The sequence below is a fragment of the Carassius gibelio genome, chromosome A15 (genome assembly GCF_023724105.1).
Source record: "Carassius gibelio isolate Cgi1373 ecotype wild population from Czech Republic chromosome A15, carGib1.2-hapl.c, whole genome shotgun sequence".
NCBI lineage: Eukaryota > Metazoa > Chordata > Actinopteri > Cypriniformes > Cyprinidae > Carassius > Carassius gibelio.
This window is the reverse complement of record NC_068385.1, coordinates 13,154,755-13,177,546: the sequence shown is the minus strand read 5'-3', so window position 1 is coordinate 13,177,546 and position 22,792 is coordinate 13,154,755. Positions and strand designations below refer to the sequence as shown.

Here is a 22,792-nt window from a genome sequence, read left to right as displayed (position 1 = left end):
GTGAGTCCTGTGTTTGTGTATCTGAAGTTAGTGTTTTTGTGTTAACCAAGTCTTGTTGAATCGTTTAGTCTCAGCCCTAGTCGTTGTTTTCCCCCTCGTGGGTTTTGTTTTCCCCTTTTGTATTTAATAAATCCTGTGTTTGGTACTTCCTGTCTGCATCTGAGTTCATCCCAACCCCTCCACACAACAGAATGAACCGACCACTTAAGAACTCAGCAGACAGGAGGGTTGCCCTCCCATATTCGTCAGAAGGCGAGTGGATCCTTCACAATTATGCCCAGCTGTGGGAGAAGTTCACCCAGGAGGAGCCGCAGGTTTCACCCCAAAGGTCCCCACCATCGACCCAGCTGCCAGTGATCCCAGAAGGTCATCTCCTGGCTGTTACTACACTGGGGGAACAGGCAGATCCCTCCCAGAGTCCTGAGGCGCCTTCCACAGCCATCAGTCTCCCCAGGAAGCGAGTGAGACTATTTTCGTGGGAGTCAGCTTCGGAATCGTCGGCGTCAGAGTCTGCCCTGCCTGAGACCATACTCCCCCAACCCATCTCTGACCCAGCTATGACCTCTGCACCGCGGCCAAGGAGGAAGCGGAAGAAGGGGTCTTCCGGTCCTGTGTCTCTGTCTCCTCCTGACCCGGCGAGGCTGCCCGAGCCAGCAGCGTTGAGCGCTGGCGTGCCCGAGCCAGCAGCGGTGACCCTTGACCCCAAACCGGCGACAAAGAGAACTGTTTCCAAGTCCGCAGTCGTGAGGGCGGAGGAGAGAGCCGCGGCCGACTCTGCAGCAGAAGCATTCCTACAGTCTGTCTCATCTCGTAAGGAGATGCCTGTTGTAATCGCTGCCAATACTGTCTAATTATTTGTCTCGTCTTGTTCAGATCCTTCAAGTCCCTACCAGTCCTGTCTTGTCCCCAGACCCTGTCCCCAGAGATCCCGAGCCAGCTGCAGTTAGCGCAGTTCCTGACCCAGTTTCCGTCTCCACTGATGTTGCCCCTTGTCCGGCTGATGTTGTTGAGTGTCCAGCTGTTGTCTCCCCGTGTCCTGTGACTTCTCCTGTCATGTCCTCTGTCAGTTGTCCTGAGACCACTCCCCACCCCTCACCACCCAGACCTGCCAGGACCCCTCGCCTTCGTCCCGTCCTTCTAAGACTCCTAACCCACCCACCCTGGTCTGTCCCCCATGAACTTTGTTGTCCCGCCTCCTCCCCTTCCCTGTTTGTTTTTTTTTGTTTTTTTTTATTTGTCACCCTAACCCTGCCGTTGTGTATTCATGTTTGCCTTTGTTGTTTGTCATGTCTTGTTGGGTTTTTTCTCTGTCCCAGTCAGTCATGTCCCACGTTTGATGTTCTCTTGAGGAGCGTCTGGAAGCCGCTCCTTGAGGGAGGGGTTCTGTCATGATTCTGCCTTCATGTCCTGACTTTTCTCTAGTCTTGAGGCAGGATCATGACAGACCCGTGTTTTGTGTACAAGCACATGGCCTTGTCTTTGGGCCATGTGCTTGTGTTGTCTCGTTCCCTTGCCCCGCCCCCCTTGTCATCCTAGTCTTGTCGTGATAGCCTTATCTGTGCCACCTGTTGTGTCTTAATTAGTTCCCCTATTTAGATCCCCTAGTGTGCTCTGTCTTTCGTCGGTTCATTGTTCCACATATATGATTGTTTACCATATCATAAGTGTCTCTATATGTTTCTGTATCCTAGAAGAAGACGTTGTGAGTCCTGTGTTTGTGTATCTGAAGTTAGTGTGTGTTAAGAGTCTTTGTTTATCGTGTTGACCAAGTCTTGTTGAATCGTTTAGTCTCAGCCCTAGTCGTTGTTTTCCCCCTCGTGGGTTTTGTTTTCCCCTTTTGTATTTAATAAATCCTGTGTTTGGTACTTCCTGTCTGCATCTGAGTTCATCCCAACCCCTCCACACAACAAAAGGGTGGGAAAATGTACTCCCATTAGCGGCAAATATTGCCACAAATTTTCTGGAGGGAGTGAAAACTGGTTTAGTCTGTCTCCTAATGCAAATGATAGTGGATCCCCACAAAGACTGTAAAAATGTAAACAGTAAGCTTAGATTTTTTTTTTTTTTACTTGTCTGTAAAATCTCTATACTTTTATCATTTAAAGGCCTTCATGCTGAAATTCTCTTTAAAACCCTTCCTGCCATCTGCACCATACCACACAAATGGAAAAATGGTGTGCACATACACGGAAATGAAGCGGTCCTTCATTGACATTCAACCTGTAAGTAAAAGCAACACTTTAAAATTACAGTGCCCTGTTTAGTCAAGTCACCTTTATTTATTTTGTAAACCGTTCCAAGAAGAGATTTTTAATAAAGTGACAGAATTTTAATGTATGGGTGAATTATCACTTTAACCAATTTAAATTCGCTATGGCTTTTAACTCATTTAAATTCACTCATTTGTAAAGTGAGGATCAGTGAAATATCATCACAATACATGTTAACTTTTTTTTTTTTTTAATTTAAGGCTGGCACTAATTAGTGCTGTACTTGAATCACGAGCGTCCGGAGAGCAACTGGGGGTTCAGTGCCTTGCTCAAGGGTACTTCAGCCATGAGTATTGAGGGTGGGAGAGAGCACTGTTCATTCAATCCCTCCACCTACAACTCCTGCCAGCACCGAGACTCAAACCTGCGACTTTTGGGTTACAGGTCCAACTCTAACCATTAGGCCACAGCTGTGAACTATATTAGCACATTTCTGTGTTTTGATATGAATCGACACATTTGTACATCTTGAAAATGTCAGTTGTATTTTTACACGTTCTTGTACATTTAAATAAAATATTTTAAAATATTTGTAAATGTGTGGCTTGCATATCAATATAAAATCTGTAAGTTACAACAAAGTTTCAAAATATGGTTGTTAAATAATTTTTAATAAAAATACTGATGTGAATTAATATAAATTAACTCAACGGTTGGGTAACTTGTAACCCAATGGGTTGGGTTGAAATAACCCACAGATGAGAAGGTGCTATACCAACCGTAGCTGGATTACAGGTTGGGTTATTTTTAACCCAACATTTTTTAGTGTGAGGATTATTTTGGGGGTATTTGTACTTTATTTCATGCAAAATCTAAACCGATTACTTGTACTTTTACTTGATTACCTTTCTGAAGAAAAATACTGTACTTTTTACTCCATTAAATTTTATATTAACTTAAGTACTCATTCATTTTTATTTTTTTATTATATCTTGAATCTGAAGAAGCATTTTGAGGTAACAAAGTAGCTGTTTTTTCCCTCAATAAATAAAATAAATCTCTCTCTCTCTCTCTCTCTCTCTCTCTCTATATATATATATATATATATATATATATATAAATATATTGTTCATTTTGATATATTTTTAAGCTGTTTTGGTAATAGAGATGACAGCTTTTTTAAATAAAATGTTACAAATTTCCAAAAAGTGTTTAAATGAGCCCTGTATGTTATATTTATTATAAATGATGTTTAGTGATGTATGTTCTTATCAGAGTGGACTTTTTACACCCCAGGATATTTGCGATGGTTATTATTTTTCAGTGTGATTTTTGGTGAATTGTATAAAAAAATAAAATAAAAAACCCTGTGGTAGGTTTGATCCTCAAACACCACTGTATCAATTATGATATTAATGTATGCAACCAACAACAATCAAATAAAAAACACAAAAACATACCGTCCTATGTAAATTCGTAGATAATGACAAGTGAGATTTCAGTGATATTTTGACCACTGAAGTAGGAACTGCCCCCGGTTTTAATTTCAGAAATCTGGTCACCTTACTCTATCTACCTAGAAAGATAGGCCTAGATAATTATAAGAGTTGCATTTATATGAAATTTAAATATTTAAATTCATAAAATATATTTAACAGATACATTTTTTTTCATATGGTGGGCAACATGTATTTCTTTTCTACTTAAATTGTGAATTGTTTAACAATTGTTTAATCTGGGTCTTTTAGTTAAGCTACAGTTTACTCTTGTCATTGAATGATAGGCTCCTGGGATTCATTATGATCCCAGTTTAAAATATTAAAATCAGGGGTCTGATTCACGAAAATCATCTTAAGAAATATGTAAGAAAAATAAGTTAAGAAATTTCCTAAGATAAATTCCAATAAGTTCTAAAGAAATGCGATTCTTGTAAAAAAAAATCTGATGAAGAAAATGACATGCATTATCGAATCAGTGCTGGTTCTTGCTGAAGACTCGTTGATAAACTCGTAATGATCACAATAAACGCGCATGTTTTTGAATAAAGAGCCTGTCACGAGACGAAGTGTGCGCGCGCTGCATGTGTGCTTAATACCGCCAAAGATTATTCATTTATTTGTTGGCTTAAATTAAAAATGAACTCCCTGTCTGACTTGTTTTGTAAAAAAAAAAAATTCGTGGAAATGAAAGAAAATTGCATACTTTTTCCCCTTACGTTAGAAGGAGAACATGGCAGTTAAGAATATTTTTTTCTTAAGAATGCTTCGTGAATCCGGCGCGAGCGGAGTGAAAAAAAAAAAGGGCGCGCGGGTTATCGTGACGTCACAGAAAGAATTAGATTTCGTAGAACTTATAAGTCCAAGAAATCATTTTGTGGGTTTAGTAGCAGTGGTGAGTGAAACTGAGCAGTTATTTTCAGCGATTGTTATCGATTTTGACAACAATGTTTCAGCGACCTTGTCGAGTTCATCCGTTGACGGAGAGTCAGGTGTGTGATCTCAGCACCCCCCCAAACCCCAGCAGCAGCACAGAGGAACAATATCGCCATTCACCAACCCTACCCCTAAACCTAACCCTCACAGGAAACTTTGTGCATTTTTACTTTCTCAAAAAATCTCATTCTGTATGATTTATATGCATTTTGAAAAATAGGGACAAGGGTTATGTCCTCATAAGTCACCCTCTCCTTGTAATACCTGTGTCATACCCATGTCATTATACAGAGTTGTGTCCTGATATGACACAGAAACAAGAGCACTCTCTCTCGCTCACTCTCACACACACACACACACTCTCTCTCACTCACTCTCTCTCTCTCTCTCTCTCTCTCTCTCACACACACACACACTCTCTATCTCTCACACACACACTCAAGCTAGGGTTAAATGAGTGAGAACTTTTTTCAAGAAAATATTTAGCTTTACAGACAACTACAACAAGGGAGGAGACAACGTAGGAGAGATGCACAAAGGAAACAAAGGGAAATAGAGAAACTGAAAGACAAGATCATCGGTTAGAAACGAAGATATGAAATGGTGAAGAAATGAAGTTAAAATGTTAAGTTAAAATGTTGTCTATAATATTTTTCTAACTATGATTTCAGTTCTTATGAAATGAGTCATTTGTATATGTTATGTATGTCACTGGTGATTTGTTGTGTCACTGGTGTTACTGTTTTTTTTTTTCTTTCACATTAAATAAAATCTGTCATATGTGGCATAATGATCATTTTAAATTTATTGAATTCTGCTGCACTTAAGAGTTAAGCTTTAAATGATTGTATTATTGCTTGTTTAAAACCTTTTTTTCAAATATTTTCATTGTTATAGCAAATACATGGTTGTGCAATCGAACTAACATCATTCAGTCACACTTTTAACAAACCTGATTAAAATAAATAAAACATAATCACCGTATTAGTTAGATCATCATTAATTTTCTGTACCTCTGACTGCATGTGCTGAAAAAAAAATAAAAAAATATTTCATAAACACCTTTAATATCGCTAAAGAAGTAAGGTAACACCAGTGACAAAAAAAATGGTGTATGCGGTCTTTAAATACATGCACACAAAAAATAAAAAATCATTAAGCTGTAATTTATGTGTACACATAAAGTCAAAGGGTAATCTAATAATGTGGTCTAAGTTTAAATGTTAGAAAAAGAAATAAATTTTAAGAGATCTTGCCATACCAAATGTGGACGTTTCTGTAGAATGACCCAATAATCACAATAAACGCGCATGTTTTTGAATAAAGAGCCTGTCACGAGTGTGCTTTATACCGCCAAAGATTGTTCATTTATTTGTTGGCTTAATTTAAAAATGAACTCCCTTTCTGACTTGTTTTGTAAAAAAATAAAAATTCGTGGAAATGCAATAAATTGCATACTTTTTTCCCCTTACGTTAGAAGGAGAACATGGCAGTTAAGAATATTTTTTTCTTAAGAATGCTTCGTGAATCCGGCGCGAGCGGCGTGAAAAAAAAAAAAAAAAAAAAAAAAAAAAAAAGGGCGCGCAGGTTATCGTGACGTCACAGAAAGAATTCGATTTCGTAGAACTTATAAGTCCAAGAAATCATTTTGTGGGTTTAGTAGCAGTGGTGAGTGAAACTGAGCAGTTATTTTCAGCGATTGTTATCGATTTTGACAACAATGTTTCATCGACCTTGTCGAGTTCATCCGTTGACGGAGAGTCAGGTGTGTGATCTCAGCACCCCCCCAAACCCCAGCAGCAGCACAGAGGAACAACATCCTCATGAGAGCACCGCTGATGCTGCTGAGGGAAACGGCCAGGAGAGGAATGTGGTGGAGAAAGGGAAGAAGAAAAAGAAGTGGTGGAGGTTGTCTTCTTTGTTTGGAGCTGTGAAGAAACATCTGAAGGGCAGCTCGAACCCAGTTCAGGGTGAAGTAGAGCTGCAGCAAGAGCAAGAGCAGAGTGAGGGAGTGAAGAACCAGAACCAGTGTAAAGACAGATGCAGTGATGGTAAATCAATGATCAACTCATAAGAATATGTTACACAGTTTACTGAAGCTCTGTACTTTACATCAAATGCCATCAGTTATCCCTGGATATCCATTTTTAGTAAATTAATCTAGAGGATAGATTATAATAGCTTTCTTATTTAGTCTTCAATACCCTTTTCCTATCTTTTTAATGTTTCCTCAATATAGATAAGTCAAATCAGGGGGATCTTAAATAAAAAAAAAATCACATAAGCACAATAATAAATAAAGAAATTTGAAGACTGATCAAGGGCAAGATCCAGGATATGTTTAAAAATAATTCTATGAGATTATATATGAATTAAAATTGAATAATACAAATATTTGAACTTTTAGGTTAACTGCAGTTGTTTCATCTTTTAACAGACTACACTGTCGGACACAACCTCGTGAGTGATCAGCTGTGTGAAGGTGGATTTGACGCTGAGGCGACACATTTGAAGGATGACCCTGAAGTAAGTAAAAGATGAATGAAAACTTGCCTAGCTAGCAAATACATTTAGTCCTGTCTTATCTTCATCATTTGGTTATATAATTATATTGTTAGCAAGGCCTCTCAGTGTATCTTTTTGTCCTGGTTGGATTTAAATTAAGTCAAACTACAAACTACATTTGGAAAAGAACTTTCACCTTACCGTTGTAAAAACTGTCTCTCTTTTAGCTTGGATCTCCACACCGTCTTCCAGAAGAGAAGGACCTCAACATCCTGGCAAATAGAGGCCCAGATAGCCACGGATGTGATCTCAACACCCCCCCAAACCCCAGCAGCAGCACAGAGGAACAACATCCTCATGAGAGCACTGCTGATGCTGCTGAGGGAAACGACCAGGAGAGGAAGGTGATGGAGAAAGGGAAGAAGAAAAAGAAGTGGTGGAGGGTGGCCTCTTTCTACGGAGCTGTGAAGAAACATCTGAAGCGCAGCTCGAACCCAGTTCAGGGTGAAGTAGAGCTGCAGCAAGAGCAAGAGCAGCAGAGAGAGAAAGTGAAGAACCAGAAAGAACAGAAAGCCAGATGCAGTGATGGTAAATGACATGAGCATGACCAGTCATCATTCATACCTACACATCCATTACTAGGACATTCATTAATTAATCAATTGAATCATTCTAGTTTTAAATGATAGATTATAATAGCTTTTAAGTATCTTGTTTGGTCTCTAATTGGTCTTATTTTTAAGGTTTCCTCAATGAAGAATTTATAAAATGTGATAAATCTCAAATTTTAAATAAATAAAATCCACATCAACACATATAAATCAACTTGAAAATGGATTAAGGTCATGATCAGATCTTTCATCCAGGAAATAAAAATAAGAATAGTTTTTGTAATTTTATATGCACATAGTTTAGGGATGACAAATAATAACATGAACATATTCAATGTAGTCTCTACTGATGTAAATGTTATCATGTGTTATCTAAGATTTTTATATAAAATCAAATGGAATAATAACTATAACAAATGTTTAAAACTGCAGTTGTTTTATCTTGTAACAGACTTCATTTCCAGCCACTACCAGCTGGGTGATCTGCTGGGTGAAGGTGGATTTGGTTCTGTGTATGAGGCGAGACGTTTGGAGGATGACCTTAAAGTAAGTGAAAACTTGATGAAAACGCATCTAGCGAAGTGATTTTGCCCCGTCTCATCTTTATACTCCTGTGATGTCATGCTATTGTTTGCAAGGCCTCTCAGTGTATCTTTTTGTCCTGGTTGAACTTAAATTCAATTCAACTTTACAGAACTTGTCTTTATATATTTAACGGTGGCCTCTTCACAAGTTAATTGTTGTTTGTTTTCTTGATCAGGTGGCGGTCAAATATGTTAATAAGACCGAAACCTACAGGCAAAGTTTATTCATTGTAAGTAAGATGAGTAGTCCTATCATACACTTTATCTCAAGTCTTGATGATTTATGACCCTGATTTATGGCCTGATTTATGGCCGTACAGTCCGTGTAGATTGACAGGTAGTCAGAAGTGTGCATGGTCAGTTTGGATTGATTTATGACTATATGGCCTGTCAGTCAAAGCGGTTGCCATGCCACTGGGTCCTGTGACCCTTGATTGACATGGCAGAGGTGTGTAAATCAAAAGATCAAAGAGATCTCAGATTTGACTTGTGTTGTGTTAATTACTGGATATATGATGGTTGTATCTGTTACCAGAGCAGTGGGGGGTTTCTTATGATGGTTGTATCTGTAACCAGAGCTGTGGGGGGTTTCTGTGAAGTTCCTTTCTGGCTTGTTGTTCACACCTAAAGACAGTGGGAGGTGTTTGGGTTCTTCCTGGGGAAAAAAAATGGCTGTGCAAAAGTGAGGGTTTTGACGTCTTGACAGGATCAATGTTTGTTTGATCTATATGGTGTTGATACCTAGGCACCGACAGGCCACATGCTCCCCGTCTACAAACACATTTGAAAAGGAGGACGATGTCTGGTGTCTTTCCAGGTGAGAATTTCAAAGAGTGAGAGAGACAATTATCTAAATCATCAACTAACCAAGCGGCTGAAGAGATAAATAATTGAATGTTATCTGGAATTAATAAAATCAAACAGGCATTCCTTAATGTTAAGAAAATACTATCCATAATATGTGATGTGTAAAAGGAGTTGAAATCTCACGCTAATTTTAAAACCGACTTTAAACACACACACACACACACACACACACACACACAAATTGGTTTTCCATGTTCTATGGGACATCCCGTAGACGTAATGCTTTTTTAGACTGTACAAATTGTATTTTGCATCACCATACATCAACCTTACACTTAAACCTACCCCTTACACAAAATTTCGTTAATTTTAAGATTTTCAAAAACACTTCATTCTGTATGATTTATAAACTTGTTTCCTCACGGGGACAAAAACAATCCCCAAGGATTTTGGATATTGCCATCATTGTTCCCCATAACATGGGGTATACCTGAACCACAAACAAACACAAACACACACACACAGTAAATCTGAGTAAACTAAATTTTATTTATGAGCAAATTCGTATTTGTTGTTTTTACTTTGTGTTATGTAAGAAATGTTTTAATTTAATAATCTAACCTGTAGTATGTGTACTGTAAATGAACAAATATACATTTAGCTTAAACTCAGTAAAATAATTACACCTACCATTTTAAACATGTCTAAAAGATTACACATTGTGTGTCACTAAAGCAAGGCACACTGTCTATTGTCTTAAAAAATGTTTAAATAACCTGATGACCAGCATTGTTTCTTTAGATCATTTACGCACACAAGGGCTTTTTTCGCACGAGTAGAAAACTCTTTGGATGTGTTTGGCAAAAACATCATTTCTACATCTTAAATGCATGACTGAACTTTTCTCATTCGACAGAAATACTATTTTCTAATTATTTACCCGGCCTATAACACTTGGTGTAAATGTTCTTACCTAGAACAGAAAACATACACTTTGACTATTTGACTATTTTGTAGGCATCATGTAATGTTAAATGGTTTACAAAAAAAATTTAGCATCAGCAGCTGTGATTTTCAAAATGAAAGAAATGTACAAGCTAAGGATGTTTCAACTATTATCATCATTTCCTTTTGACTCTGATAAACTGGTAATGAATTTTCTATGCAAGTGACACGATATACAGTTCTCATACTATTTGTGTAGATAGCTGTGCTAAAACATTTATGACTATTTTTGCATGCCAGCAGATTATGTCAAGGGTGTTTCACATCTAAGAATCACAATGTTTTTTAAATGACATTTTTCTTACACCTCAAGATTTAGCCATATCAAGATTTTGGACGGCCGTTCACAATTTGTTTGTTGGACTGTACGTTTTTAGGTGATCTCTGTGTGGTGTCATCATAATAGGAATAAATGAAAATTAAGAAATTAAGTTACAGTTTTTCTCTTCGAGATATTTCTTTTAGTGCAACTGTGTCTGTCCAAAAAGTGTGATCACATGAAGCATCGACACAAAAATGAAGTCTAGCTGTTTTACACTTAAAACTATTACAACCAACACAAATCAAACGGTTCCACTGAAAGATGCCCACTCATTTAAGTTTGAGCATGTTAAAGTTTCCACACTCCTGTGTAGAGATAAATTTTATCCATAACCTTTTGTGTATTCACGTGACTAAATCACTAAGAAAGAGAGTATAGCAAGAAAATGTTTACAATGCATATAAAATTCAGAATACAATTGTTAAAAAAATGTATGTTGATTTGTAAATGGTATTTTTTATTAATCCACTAGATTAAGTCATCTTGTTCAGATAGCAGATGAAACTATTCACATTTTGTTTGTTTGGCCGTTTTTGTTTGAAGACTCCTGTAAGTTCATGCTAACTCTCGCGTGGGAAAGAGAGCAGGGTGAGCACATCCTATTCATTTAAGAAAAAGTATTAAACATTTGACTGAGCTTTTTTATTATTTTGACAAAACACAACAACATTAAAGAATGTTATCAGTTCCTATGGCCATCTTCTTTGACTCAAATAAAGCAACATCTCTGGTGTACGCAAGCATCTACAATGTGTGTATGTGCTAAACATCTGTTTCTCCACTTCTGCCAGATTTGTTAGATGGGCTTTTGTTGTAATACAGACACATTTGAGAACTACGATGTTCTCACTTTTGTAATGGTTATAGAAAAATTCAAAAATAACTCTTGCATACGTAGCAAAACTGACTAAAAAATCACTGAATTATGAAATGCAAAAGTGTGTACGGCATTTGACAAAACAGGATTTTAGCTGTAATGAGCACATAAGACAAAAATTGTCAAAGTGTGACTTGTAAATATATTCTATTTTATTTTATTTATTTATTTATTTTTACCAGAGATAGTCGACTGATCTGTTTACATGTTGTTTTGCCGTTTTCTGATGAAGAGTTTTCTCTGACTGTGGTCAAACATACAGTGCCTGTTCATAGGAATTTTTACAGCATAAAAATATCGCCCCTACATCTAGAGCTCTTGTTCATATAGCTGATGATGATGTTCACATTTTTATTTGTCGTACTCGTTAGTTTCAACATTTCTACTGGACATTAAAGAGTAGGCCTATGTGTACTCCCTTTATGTCAGAAGCATTAACATCTACTGTGTGCTAAGAATTTTCTGCTTTCTCCACTTTTGGTGGATTTACTAGAGGGACTATGTGACCTTGTTGTAATGTGATTACGTTTAAGATCCATATGATTGCACTAAACCCCCTTGAATAGGTTATAGACATACTCTTTTATACAGGAAATGTTTCCACAACAGAAATATGTATCAGAATAACAAATACCTAATTTGAAAATATGAAATCCTCTCTTCTAAACTATTGTGAAAACTTTTAATGTTGATCCGGCCCACCAGCCGTGTATCTTTTTCATTGTTTTTTAGATAAAGACTATTCTCAGAGCTTGGTAAACAGGCAAAAACATGAACAAAATGTAGTACAAGATGATTAAATGATTGTCAAGAGACTGTTTAAACTGAGATTGTGATGCACTTTAGAGCTTTTCCTGGTCTACCAGTGTCACAAAGACACAAAATTTTCAATCAACTTGAAAATGAGTCCTGCCATTTTCTGTTCTGACTGCTACACTTAATACAAACCCGTCTATTACACTTAAAGTTAGACATTAAAAGTCATGGATGCCACAGGAACTATTTCCTTTCTCTGTTTCTCTAAACATCACACTAAATAAACCAGAGATCACATGTAGAAAGAATTCATTGAAAGGGGCATGTTTTAGTCTATTTTAGATGGTCTGCACCAACACATGTTTTAGATGTTTTAGGTATTCATCAGACTAACAGGTTTGATTCGGGAAACACACACGACTGGAACTGAGTGTTGTCATGTCTTTATAATTGATCTACTTTTACTTTTAAAACAACACGGTGTGAAATTATGGTCTTCGACAGCATGGGCCCCTGAAATGTTGTAGTATATCTTTGTTTTCACAAAATATCTAAACATTTATCTATCTTAAAATATTAGTTATTACGTGTTTACAAAGTTGTCATGTCTGACGTTTACATTTTTAAGAACATCTGATATAGTTTATCATCTTTTAAATTTTATAACGTATATTTCACCAAACCTTGACGCCTGAAAAACGGGTTTAGCATCAGTCCACATTTCAGTTGTTAGCCAGAAAATGCAAGTGAGACAATATTTCATTACCGAGATAATCTACATGATGTGAAACTAGCTCACAGTTACATTACAGTTTTGGGGTTCAAGTTTATGTTGAATAGTGTTTGTTACTGCTCCAAATGTTTAACACCACATTACTCCATTGTGAAGATATGTACTGTACAAAAAGTTTTTCACTGTAGTAGTCCAACTCTGAAACCAGACCAAACAAAAATGAGCTTGAGCCTTAGTTGTGGCAGAATTATGTTTTTTATGATTTCTTTTTATCTTTCCATGATTTGTGCGTGTTGTTCTGAACCACGGTTTCATTTTTAACATCACAATCGTATTGTATTGTCATGCATGATTGTAAAGAGTTTTGTGTGTGACAGTCTCTGGATTTATTTTTTATTTTTTGCAAACAGAACTGGTGTAATGTTAGCGAGCTCTTTGTGTTCTCTCCTTTACTGTGTTTATATACGTCAGAATTCTTTAAATTTGCTCGATTAAATTAAGTATTTAACACAGTTTTGGGTAATGTGTGTGTGAATATAGAGGATCTTTACAAATATGTTTTCTTGAAATAGCCATGTAACACTCTGAATCGAGACTGCTTCTTTTAAATATAACATTAACACATTTTTCATGAGCTCAGGCCCATTGTTTTATAAACCACGAAAGATTAAAATGTGATTCAACATTTTATTTCAACAATACATTTTTGAATATACGTTCATACACTGAAGTAGTGAAGAAAATGGTCAAATTGGCATTACTAACAAACAGTAATAATGACATTACAGGTGGTCTAGCCAGAAAAGAAAATCTCTACAGGCCAGCATGTTTTGTTCTAGTATGTAGTTGACGTAAGTTTGAACAATCTCACATGTCATGGAACCATAATTTTTTGAAACCAACAATGTACATAAATCTGTTACACATGTACACAGACAGAGAACCTCATTAATGTCCATCTCATCGTCACATTCAGACATCACATCCAGAATTTTTCTAGTCGTTACACAGACTGCTTCTTTACTGGTAATAAACATACTAGTCAAATCAGGCCATGGGTTATTTTTCAGGCTTCTTACAACATTCATTTCATTCTTAAGATTTTTTACACACTTGGTATCTCTGGTACAATCATGATTTGGATTCTCTATGACCGCATGCATCAGTTTGATCATTTGTTCTCGGTAACGCTGTTTAAACATAGTGTCTATGTAGTCTGTTACATGCCACGCTTCCCCCAGGGTGCAGTCGCACTTCATCTGATCATCCGTAGCGGCGCCAGAACTCCAGTTGCAATCCATCTGCTTTTGCCCAGCGTCAGACATCCTTTTCAGAATTTAATTCAAGAGATAGACTTTGTACCCTAATCAGTATAGAATGCTGTCACCATTTGCCAGAATCTGGACTGACTGTATTAATCCACGACGATCCAGGCCTTGTGCAATTTCAGTTTCAATTTCTGGTTTATGGTTCAGATCCGTCGAAGCCTTATTATTTGAAAAATTAGAGAGTGCATCAGTTTCAGACAAATTTGATTGTTGAAGCTGATTCTGTCAGCCCATGTAGATAATGTTTTGATCAACAAGATGTTGCAGTAGCTCCGTTGACCGTGCTGTAAAACCCTTGTTCGCAGATCTAGGAAAACCTAGATAACTGCAGAGTTTATGAGGTCAGCCACTCACAGGGGAAGAAGACTAGCCATAGTCACGAGGAAGTAGTGGTGGATCTTCTGTACATTTAAATAAAAAAAAAGGGTGGCCTTGTTTCTACGTTTCAAATGTTGCTTGGTTGGTTGTTGAGATGGGGGTGTTGCACTCTAAAAGTGGAGGAGGGTGAAGGGGCCTAATTAGGGATGTGTTTTGACCGGTGAAGCCTAGCTTATGTCACCAAAGAGAATTCTGTCATTTTCACTTGAAGATATTTGGATTATAGATTACGAGGTTTATTAGGATTTTTGTTAAGACACTTGTTTCAAGTAACGGTAATGTATTGTGTATTGGGAAAACTTAATCCGACAGCCATTTATTAAACATAGAGCATGGAACACATAGAAGGGTGAGTAAACACAGAAAAAGAAACATTACAACATCATTGTTCAGGTTTGTTATACCGAATACACTATTAACTGACTGATCATTCGGTTTTAAAATAAATTTAAATTGCCTGAAACAGCTTGTTTATCATTGAAAAAATTGTTCAACATGAGTATGTCACATTGCTCAAAATATAGTCTCTTTTTGCAGCATTCGTAAGGGTTGACCTCAGGAAGAGGCCAGTCACGATCAGACTCATCAAAATCAAAGTTTGTTTCAAAGTCCTCCCGACGTTTATTTATCTGCATGAGATAATTCTGGTCATGAAGCGTTTTGTTCCAACAGGATGCTATAGGTATGTAGTCTGGTGGCTTTCTCGCATAGTACCGCATACCAGGCGTTGTACCATCCCATTGGAAAATGTACCAGATGTTTTCATCCATATTAAAGTTTCTCCAAATTTGATTGTCGAAGTATGCCCAGTCTACGGCGGTCAAAAGCAGGTAGGTGCATTCGGATGTATATTCTGCATGAGATTCCAAAACGTAGAGCTTCACAATCTGCAACTCTTTGTCAAACACAAATCTCCCCACACGATCATAAGACACAGTGAAATCTTGTTTCACAAAATCTTCATCTTCAATGAGAACCTTTCTTATGCTCTTCCCTTGATTTTTTCCTTGGTGCAAAAGTCAGCTCCTCTCTCATTTCAGCAGAACTTCTTGGCGGTGTGTCACACATAATTCTTCTAGATGTTTCAGGACTGTTTGGAGCTGCGGCAGTCATTGTAACAGGAGCATGCAGAAAGTCTTCTGTGGTTAACTATATGCCCCTAAACCTTTTTTAAATATCACACTTGGAATGTAGGTAAGAGCCCACAGGTGTGAAACAAACAAGGATGTGACACCTTCAGTAGTCTTAAAACATTGGATGCTTTAGCACATTCAGTGAGATTATTTTCTCTTAAACAATGTATGTTTTCCTTGCGACCAAAGCATTCAAATGATCTTTCTAGTAAATCTAAAGCACACTGTTGCAAGGTACTTTTGTTTACACCTTAAGTTTGTGATGACCACTAACATAATTTAATAATGTACAAATCGGCCGAGAACTATAATTATTATTAATGTGTATTAATACATGTGTAACAGATTTATGTACATTGTTGGTTTCAAAAAATTATGGTTCCATGACATGTGAAATTGTTCAAACTTACGTCAACTACATACTAGAACAAAACATGCTGGCCTGTAGAGATTTTCTTTTCTGGCTAGACCACCTGTAATGTCATTATTACTGTTTGTTAGTAATGCCAATTTGACCATTTTCTTCACTACTTCAGTGTATGAACGTATATTCAAAAATGTATTGTTGAAATAAAATGTTGAATCACATTTTAATCTTTCGTGGTTTATAAAACAATGGGCCTGAGCTCATGAAAAATGTGTTAATGTTATATTTAAAAGAAGCAGTCTCGATTCAGAGTGTTACATGGCTATTTCAAGAAAACATATTTGTAAAGATCCTCTATATTCACACACACATTACCCAAAACTGTGTTAAATACTTAATTTAATCGAGCAAATTTAAAGAATTCTGACGTATATAAACACAGTAAAGGAGAGAACACAAAGAGCTCGCTAACATTACACCAGTTCTGTTTGCAAAAAATAAAAAATAAATCCAGAGACTGTCACACACAAAACTCTTTACAATCATGCATGACAATACAATACGATTGTGATGTTAAAAATGAAACCGTGGTTCAGAACAACACGCACAAATCATGGAAAGATAAAAAGAAATCATAAAAAACATAATTCTGCCACAACTAAGGCTCAAGCTCATTTTTGTTTGGTCTGGTTTCAGAGTTGGACTACTACAGTGAAAAACTTTTTGTACAGTACATATCTTCACAATGGAGTAATGTGGTGTTAAACATTTGGAGCAGTAACAAACACTATTCAACATAAACTAGAACCCAAAACTGTAATGTAACTGTGAGCTAGTTTCACATCATGTAGATTATCTGGGTAATGAAATATCGGCTCACTTGCATTTTCTGGCTAACAACTGAAATGTGGACTGATGCTAAACCCGTTTTTCAGGCGTCAAGGTTTGGTGAAATATACGTTATAAAATTTAAAAGATGATAAACTATATCAGATGTTCTTAAAAATGTAAACGTCAGACATGACAACTTTGTAAACACGTAATAACTAATATTTTAAGATAGATAAATGTTTAGATATTTTGTGAAAACAAAGATATACTACAACATTTCAGGGGCCCATGCTGTCGAAGACCATAATTTCACACCGTGTTGTTTTAAAAGTAAAAGTAGATCAATTATAAAGACATGACAACACTCAGTTCCAGTTGTGTGTTTCCCGAATCAAACCTGTTAGTCTGATGAATACCTAAAACATCTAAAACATGTGTTGGTGCAGACCATCTAAAATAGACTAAAACATGCCCCTTTCAATGAATTCTTTCTACATGTGATCTCTGGTTTATTTAGTGTGATGTTTAGAGAAACAGAGAAAGGAAATAGTTCCTGTGGCATCCATGACTTTTAATGTCTAACTTTAAGTGTAATAGACGGGTTTGTATTAAGTGTAGCAGTCAGAACAGAAAATGGCAGGACTCATTTTCAAGTTGATTGAAAATTTTGTGTCTTTGTGACACTGGTAGACCAGAAAAAGCTCTAAAGTGCATCACAATCTCAGTTTAAACAGTCTCTTGACAATCATTTAATCATCTTGTACTACATTTTGTTCATGTTTTTGCCTGTTTACCAAGCTCTGAGAATAGTCTTTATCTAAAAAACAATGAAAAAGATACACGGCTGGTGGGCCGGATCAACATTAAAAGTTTTCACAATAGTTTAGAAGAGAGGATTTCATATTTTCAAATTAGGTATTTGTTATTCTGATACATATTTCTGTTGTGGAAACATTTCCTGTATAAAAGAGTATGTCTATAACCTATTCAAGGGGGTTTAGTGCAATCATATGGATCTTAAACGTAATCACATTACAACAAGGTCACATAGTCCCTCTAGTAAATCCACCAAAAGTGGAGAAAGCAGAAAATTCTTAGCACACAGTAGATGTTAATGCTTCTGACATAAAGGGAGTACACATAGGCCTACTCTTTAATGTCCAGTAGAAATGTTGAAACTAACGAGTACGACAAATAAAAATGTGAACATCATCATCAGCTATATGAACAAGAGCTCTAGATGTAGGGGCGATATTTTTATGCTGTAAAAATTCCTATGAACAGGCACTGTATGTTTGACCACAGTCAGAGAAAACTCTTCATCAGAAAACGGCAAAACAACATGTAAACAGATCAGTCGACTATCTCTGGTAAAAATAAATAAATAAATAAAATAAAATAGAATATATTTACAAGTCACACATTGACAATTTTTGTCTTATGTGCTCATTACAGCTAAAATCCTGTTTTGTCAAATGCCGTACACACTTTTGCATTTCATAATTCAGTGATTTTTTTAGTCAGTTTTGCTACGTATGCAAGAGTTATTTTTGAATTTTTCTATAACCATTACAAAAGTGAGAACATCGTAGTTCTCAAATGTGTCTGTATTACAACAAAAGCCCATCTAACAAATCTGGCAGAAGTGGAGAAACAGATGTTTAGCACATACACACATTGTAGATGCTTGCGTACACCAGAGATGTTGCTTCATTTGAGTCAAAGAAGATGGCCATAGGAACGGATAACATTCTTTAATGTTGTTGTGTTTTGTCAAAATAATAAAAAAGTTCGGTCAAATGTTTAATACTTTTTCTTAAATGAATAGGATGTGCTCACCCTGCTCTCTTTCCCACGCGAGAGTTAGCATGAACTTACAGGAGTCTTCAAACAAAAACGGCCAAACAAACAAAATGTGAATAGTTTCATCTGCTATCTGAACAAGATGACTTAATCTAGTGGATTAATAAAAAATACCATTTACAAATCAACATACATTTTTTTAACAATTGTATTCTGAATTTTATATGCATTGTAAACATTTTCTTGCTATACTCTCTTTCTTAGTGATTTAGTCACGTGAATACGCAAAAGGTTATGGATAAAATTTATCTACACAGGAGTGTGGAAACTTTAACATGCTCAAACTTAAATGAGTGGGCATCTTTCAGTGGAACCGTTTGATTTGTGTTGGTTGTAATAGTTTTAAGTGTAAAACAGCTAGACTTCATTTTTGTGTCGATGCTTCATGTGATCACACTTTTTGGACAGACACAGTTGCACTAAAAGAAATATCTCGAAGAGAAAAACTGTAACTTAATTTCTTAATTTTCATTTATTCCTATTATGATGACACCACACAGAGATCACCTAAAAACGTACAGTCCAACAAACAAATTGTGAACGGCCGTCCAAAATCTTGATATGGCTAAATCTTGAGGTGTAAGAAAAATGTCATTTAAAAAACATTGTGATTCTTAGATGTGAAACACCCTTGACATAATCTGCTGGCATGCAAAAATAGTCATAAATGTTTTAGCACAGCTATCTACACAAATAGTATGAGAACTGTATATCGTGTCACTTGCATAGAAAATTCATTACCAGTTTATCAGAGTCAAAAGGAAATGATGATAATAGTTGAAACATCCTTAGCTTGTACATTTCTTTCATTTTGAAAATCACAGCTGCTGATGCTAAATTTTTTTTGTAAACCATTTAACATTACATGATGCCTACAAAATAGTCAAATAGTCAAAGTGTATGTTTTCTGTTCTAGGTAAGAACATTTACACCAAGTGTTATAGGCCGGGTAAATAATTAGAAAATAGTATTTCTGTCGAATGAGAAAAGTTCAGTCATGCATTTAAGATGTAGAAATGATGTTTTTGCCAAACACATCCAAAGAGTTTTCTACTCGTGCGAAAAAAGCCCTTGTGTGCGTAAATGATCTAAAGAAACAATGCTGGTCATCAGGTTATTTAAACATTTTTTAAGACAATAGACAGTGTGCCTTGCTTTAGTGACACACAATGTGTAATCTTTTAGACATGTTTAAAATGGTAGGTGTAATTATTTTACTGAGTTTAAGCTAAATGTATATTTGTTCATTTACAGTACACATACTACAGGTTAGATTATTAAATTAAAACATTTCTTACATAACACAAAGTAAAAACAACAAATACGAATTTGCTCATAAATAAAATTTAGTTTACTCAGATTTACTGTGTGTGTGTGTTTGTGTTTGTTTGTGGTTCAGGTATACCCCATGTTATGGGGAACAATGATGGCAATATCCAAAATCCTTGGGGATTGTTTTTGTCCCCGTGAGGAAACAAGTTTATAAATCATACAGAATGAAGTGTTTTTGAAAATCTTAAAATTAACGAAATTTTGTGTAAGGGGTAGGTTTAAGTGTAAGGTTGATGTATGGTGATGCAAAATACAATTTGTACAGTCTAAAAAAGCATTACGTCTACGGGATGTCCCATAGAACATGGAAAACCAATTTGTGTGTGTGTGTGTGTGTGTGTGTGTGTGTGTTTAAAGTCGGTTTTAAAATTAGCGTGAGATTTCAACTCCTTTTACACATCACATATTATGGATAGTATTTTCTTAACATTAAGGAATGCCTGTTTGATTTTATTAATTCCAGATAACATTCAATTATTTATCTCTTCAGCCGCTTGGTTAGTTGATGATTTAGATAATTGTCTCTCTCACTCTTTGAAATTCTCACCTGGAAAGACACCAGACATCGTCCTCCTTTTCAAATGTGTTTGTAGACGGGGAGCATGTGGCCTGTCGGTGCCTAGGTATCAACACCATATAGATCAAACAAACATTGATCCTGTCAAGACGTCAAAACCCTCACTTTTGCACAGCCATTTTTTTTCCCCAGGAAGAACCCAAACACCTCCCACTGTCTTTAGGTGTGAACAACAAGCCAGAAAGGAACTTCACAGAAACCCCCCACAGCTCTGGTTACAGATACAACCATCATAAGAAACCCCCCACTGCTCTGGTAACAGATACAACCATCATATATCCAGTAATTAACACAACACAAGTCAAATCTGAGATCTCTTTGATCTTTTGATTTACACACCTCTGCCATGTCAATCAAGGGTCACAGGACCCAGTGGCATGGCAACCGCTTTGACTGACAGGCCATATAGTCATAAATCAATCCAAACTGACCATGCACACTTCTGACTACCTGTCAATCTACACGGACTGTACGGCCATAAATCAGGCCATAAATCAGGGTCATAAATCATCAAGACTTGAGATAAAGTGTATGATAGGACTACTAAGATGCACTCTCTCTGTTCTCTTCTCACTAACTAGTAGGAAAACTGGACTAAGTCGTTATTTGGAAAACAACTTCTATCTTACCAACGTCTTTCTTTTAGCCTGGATATCAGCAACTTGTTCCACTGGAGATTGCCCTCACAATCCTGGCTAATAAAGGCCCCAGAGTGCCAGAGATCATCCAGCTGCTGGACTGGAAGGACTACAATGACCATTTCGTCATGATCCTTGAATGTCCCTCTCCTTGCGAGACTTTGGAAGACTTTGTGGGGCGTCAGGGTGGACGTCTCAACGAGAGCTTAGCACGGCGAGTCATGATGCAGGTGACTAAAGCTGCGAACGTGTGCTGCCAGCGCCAAGTGTTCCACCGTGACATCAAACCGAACAACCTTCTCATCAACAACCAGACACTTGAAGTCAAACTAATTGACTTTGGGTGTGGGGACATTCTGAGGACAACTGTCTACATGTCATACTCTGGTATGTACTGTATCTAAAAGCTACAACTCTAGTGACTATTATATTATGAGTTGACCAGGCGTGAGTCACCAAAACAACAAGAAGCACCCGATATATATACAGTAGAATTACGACACTGTTACAGTCATGGATCTCGTCACTGTTGTGAACTGAACTTGCGCATCTAACAAAATCTTTTTCTTCCAGGCACAGCAACATACGTCCCTCCTGAGTTTCACATAAAGGGAAAGAACCACGGCAAGCCTGCGACGGTTTGGTCACTGGGGGTTCTGTTATTTAAAATAGTGGCCGGATATTATCCAAGTTTCTTAGATCTGCACATGCTCAAACTGCATCTCTGGTCCAAAACTGGTCTGTCAAATGGTAAGAGTTCAGTTATCATTTTAAACATACAAAACATGGACAAGTGGCTTTCTGAAAGATGGCGTTAGAAATTGCATGAAGTTTTCTTGATTTCTGATGCCTGAACTCAGATCGTACAGCTAATATGATCATTAAATTAAAGCAGGTGTTAAGTTTAAGGTAATATTCAGATGTCCCTCTCATCTTTCTGCACAGAATGCTGCAGATTGCTCCGCGCTCTCCTGCAAATAAAGCCAAAGAACCGAATTCAGCTGGAGGAAATCCTTTCCCACAAGTGGTTTACGGTACTAAACCTAAGATCACCTTAAAATAATTTGACGTTTAACATTTTTCTTTTCAATTTTCAAATCAAGTTTTCTCGCTTTGCTTTTATTGTTAGATTTAATAAGTTGTATTTTTTACCTTATAAAATGTCATTCGTAGTGTTTTTACTCATGTAATAATACTGTATTTGTTTCTGTTTTGTTTCAGGTCACCACATAAGACCACCTGAGAAGTTGTTGTATCTTCAGCTCTCCAATGGTTCCTGCAATAGTTGCAGCAGTATCAGAGGCCCAGTCTACCACGTCTGTCGCCTGCAGTCCAAAACATCCCAGAAAAGCTGTTTTAAACTACAATATATATTAAGTTAATGTGTTATTGTCATGTTAACGCTTTAGGAGTAGTGGGATGTTGATCAGTACTGGCTTGGGATGGGTGTCATCACGTGTCTCAACCAATGAGAGCATTTGTGGTGGGCCTAAGACTGCAGCA

At 36.8% G+C, this 22,792-nt stretch overlaps 1 protein-coding gene across 1 annotated transcript; it reads left to right on the top strand.

Moving 5' to 3' along the window:
• Positions 1-6,362: 6,362 nt before the first annotated feature.
• LOC128028850 (serine/threonine-protein kinase pim-2-like) lies at positions 6,363-22,522 on the top strand. Its single transcript, XM_052616175.1, has 9 exons — positions 6,363-6,693; positions 7,080-7,168; positions 7,375-7,735; positions 8,210-8,304; positions 8,519-8,572; positions 21,298-21,676; positions 21,863-22,039; positions 22,235-22,323; positions 22,511-22,522. The coding sequence occupies exons 1-9, from the start codon at positions 6,363-6,365 to the stop codon at positions 22,520-22,522; spliced, it is 1,587 nt and encodes a 528-aa protein (XP_052472135.1).
• The last annotated feature ends 270 nt before the right edge of the window (positions 22,523-22,792 follow it).